Source organism: Elephantulus edwardii, unplaced genomic scaffold, assembly GCF_000299155.1.
Source record: "Elephantulus edwardii isolate Elephantulus edwardi_28Jun2011 unplaced genomic scaffold, EleEdw1.0 scaffold00236, whole genome shotgun sequence".
NCBI lineage: Eukaryota > Metazoa > Chordata > Mammalia > Macroscelidea > Macroscelididae > Elephantulus > Elephantulus edwardii.
In genome coordinates, this window is record NW_006399986.1 from 2,949,389 (window position 1) to 2,950,219 (window position 831).

At 60.3% G+C, this 831-nt stretch overlaps 1 protein-coding gene across 1 annotated transcript in view; it reads left to right on the forward strand.

Moving 5' to 3' along the window:
* PNKP (polynucleotide kinase 3'-phosphatase) overlaps window positions 1-831 on the forward strand; it is a 5,644-nt gene continuing 4,813 nt past the window's right edge. The window contains exons 1-2 of the mRNA XM_006898720.1: window positions 1-206; window positions 324-478. Of these exons, the coding sequence (XP_006898782.1) occupies window positions 1-206; window positions 324-478 (361 nt within the window). The remainder of the gene's footprint in view (window positions 207-323; window positions 479-831) is intronic.

An 831-nucleotide genomic window follows, 5' to 3' on the forward strand; every position in this document is an offset into this window, starting at 1 on the left:
ATGCACTCGGCTCATGAGCTAGCATTTCAGATGCAGGTTCCCGGAGGGATGGAACCGGCGGCGTCGCCGGGGCAACGGCGCGAGCCATTGGTCGATCAAAGTGGCAAATTTCCCCGAACAGAGGGCCTTCCTGGAGGAGGGCGGGACTTCCTGGAGGAGGGCGGGACTTCCTTTCGCAACTTCCGGGACCGAGGTCGTCTCTCGAGGTGGGACGAGCCAGTCTTAAGGATGCGCCAAAAAGAGGCGGGTTTTCGCAGGGGCCACATGGGAGGGTGGGCAGCGCTAAGGTTTGCCAATTAAATAGTTTGCTGACTTTTCCCTAGGCCTGGGCCCAAAATGGAAGCTCAGGGTCGCCTGTGGCTCGAGAGCCCCCCGGGTGGGGCGCCCCCCATTTTCTTGCCCTCGGACGGTCAAACCCTCATCCTGGGTCGGGGACCTCTGACTCGGGTCACTGACCGGAAGTGCTCTCGAAATCAAGGTGGGCGAGGCTGGAGCCCACAGGGGTGTTTTGGGGGGGGGAGGTGGGCGGGACAGTCACTATTGAAGCAAACCCCTGGGAGAGGCTTAGCCACACGCATGGTGCAGCCAGGTCTGAAGTCGGTCGTTAGGTGCCCTCTGGTTGTGCATGACCTGGAATTGGGCAGTTTGGAGGAGAAGATGGGGCCAGCTTCAAGACACCTTTTAGTGGAGAAGGATGTTCAGGGAGAAGGAAGCTCTGATACAGGCTGCGCCCCTTGTCAAGAGGGCGGACCCCTGGGGAGCTCTGGTGGCCTAGTGGCAAGGACCTGCAACTACAATCCCAGAGGCGCACGGTTCAAATCCACCAGATGC